Source organism: Laetiporus sulphureus (genome assembly GCF_001632365.1).
Source record: "Laetiporus sulphureus 93-53 unplaced genomic scaffold LAESUscaffold_85, whole genome shotgun sequence".
NCBI classification, from domain to species: domain Eukaryota; kingdom Fungi; phylum Basidiomycota; class Agaricomycetes; order Polyporales; family Laetiporaceae; genus Laetiporus; species Laetiporus sulphureus.
Window position 1 is genome coordinate 1 of NW_024468594.1, and position 2,127 is coordinate 2,127.

General features: G+C 54.6%; 2 protein-coding genes across 2 annotated transcripts; one reads left to right on the top strand and one right to left on the bottom strand.

The window, feature by feature from the left end:
* Positions 1-57: 57 nt before the first annotated feature.
* On the top strand, positions 58-304 carry LAESUDRAFT_764713 (uncharacterized protein; the record flags this gene model as incomplete). The annotated part of the gene is made up of 2 exons (XM_040913490.1): positions 58-193; positions 264-304. 2 exons carry the CDS (start codon positions 58-60, stop codon positions 302-304), a joined length of 177 nt encoding a protein of 58 aa, XP_040758030.1.
* A 1,029-nt stretch (positions 305-1,333) lies between these two features.
* On the bottom strand, positions 1,334-1,785 carry LAESUDRAFT_558896 (uncharacterized protein). Its single transcript, XM_040902944.1, has one exon. It carries the CDS (start codon positions 1,697-1,699, stop codon positions 1,442-1,444), a length of 258 nt encoding a protein of 85 aa, XP_040758031.1. The 5' UTR covers positions 1,700-1,785; the 3' UTR covers positions 1,334-1,441.
* Positions 1,786-2,127: the final 342 nt, after the last annotated feature.

Consider the following 2,127-nt stretch of genomic DNA (forward strand, 5'->3'; position numbering starts at 1 on the left):
GGGACGCTCGCGAGTCTGCTGGATAATGTGCGTGCGTTGAGGGAGGCGCTGGGCATTATGGGGGCGGATGCGAGCGAGGAGGTGGAGAGGGTGGTGAAGGAGGAGGAGGAGATGAGGGGTGTCGGTGGGGATGCAGGTAGGGAGGTAGAGGAAGGAACGGCGGCGCAGGGTGTAAAAGCGAGCATGAGAGCATGTGCGCCCAGCCGTGTGAATGTATCTATGTTCGGGGACCGCAAAGATTGTGTGAGATGAGAAACTGGCAGGGGCAGAGAGAGCTCTATACAGCCCGTCTTACGACCTGTAGGGTATCTGTACACAGTTCACTACAAAGCTACCTGAGGCGACAAAGGGCAGAGGGTTGAACGTGTACCAGAACTTTCGCATGGTGCGAACTGCTTCCAAGTTCTCTGGACCGAATCATCAGACTCGGACCCCGACAACACGCATTCCTATTGCCGCTGCGGAGTTCCAACATGAACCTTCCCATGTGACAAGCAGGTAAGATCAGCGAATTGCATGCGCGATTCATCGACCCGACTGGTTGGGATGGAGAGTCTGGTCACGAGAACGCAATCTCGTGGATGCCTTCGCACTTGATGACCGGGCCTAGGATGGCTCTTCATTAATCAATTATCAAATTGTGTCCCACGTCATGATTCTTCCTGCAAGCAGGCATGCTTCCAATGCAACAGGTACCGACTTCTCTCAAATCATCGAACCGTGACCACACGGTCAATGGGGTACTGACTCTTCCGAGAAGCAGAGGTCAGGTTCTGGCCATTATGGCCTTCTCAAACTTTGTCTGCCCATTGTTCTCCTCTACAAATTTGGAGCCGCCCGCTGATTCTGCGAGGGAATGATAATCTTCAACCAATAGCACGCTCACCAGAACCCATTGAAGTTGAAAGCAAGCCGCTCGGTATGCTGTAGCTTTCTTTGCGCAGCGTCTGATAGTGTTTGATAGGCCCATTGTGCCGATGGTCGGAGAGGGGGCGGTTCACATCCCGAGTCAACGAACAAACCTTCCCATCACGCTTCGCATCTAGCTCCAAAGTCCGTCATTCATCATCCGAACGAAGCGTTGCTTTCGGAGTCATGTTATGAGCACCTCGCGTCGAGTCACCTGAAGCGCCGTCACCTGAACATCTCCATCCTCATGGCTGTACCTGAGACCACGCGGAAGTCTTCCTTACACGAACTGTGCCCGTTCAGGTATTTCTGGTGAGTACAGATGTTTCCAATCTTGTAGGCTTGCTCACAGCCTCCGAGAGCACCATACGCCCATGGCGTCCAGGGCCTTCAGACGATGGACCGTCTTGAAGACTACACGATCCGTTGAACACGGCGAATAGCGATAAGCACGGTCTCGGGCGCAGTGTGCATGTGGTTGAGCTTCGGGAAGGTGGCGGTGTCAGAATGAGACACCGAATGTTCCATCAGCTCATTTCGCAGCAAAATCGACGGGCTTTGAGTGGGTTCGAGATGCGTGCATGTTGCCGTTCTTGACGCGCGGACATCGCCCACATTCTGCATTATGGGAGAGGGACGTCCTCACCATTGGATATGATGAGCAGGTACAGATATGGCCAACGAACATGGGGTCAGTCGCGTTCAGGTCCCCATACTGATTGTAAACGTGCACAAAAGCAAAGTTCATCAGTGCTATCACCGTGTCCGATATACATTTACGTACAGGCATTCTGGGGCACAACGCATGCTCCGTGCTTCCGAACCGAAATTTGATGACAGAGCCGCTGACCTGCACGCCGTCAGTTCTTCATTTCCCTTCAGATGCTCGGGTGTCTGATGAGTCACAGGTCTAGGCATGGACGTCCGAAGCTGTGGGATATATAGGCCAGTCAGAGCGAGCATCACTCGTTCCCACCGTCCCTCCCCCCCACCTCCTCTCCTCCATCTTCTCGCTTCTCTAACCAACCCCCTTGTTCACCCCCTCCCACTCTCCAAAGCCCGGTCAAACGCTGGACTCCGACATGGTATGCACACCCACTGCGCCGAGCTCCACACCAAAACTGACCGTCTCAAATCGCCGTGCACAGTCCGCCGCCTTCCCGCCCTCGCAGTTGCACGGTCCGCACGTTGTCCCGGCGACTCGATTTCAGGACCGGC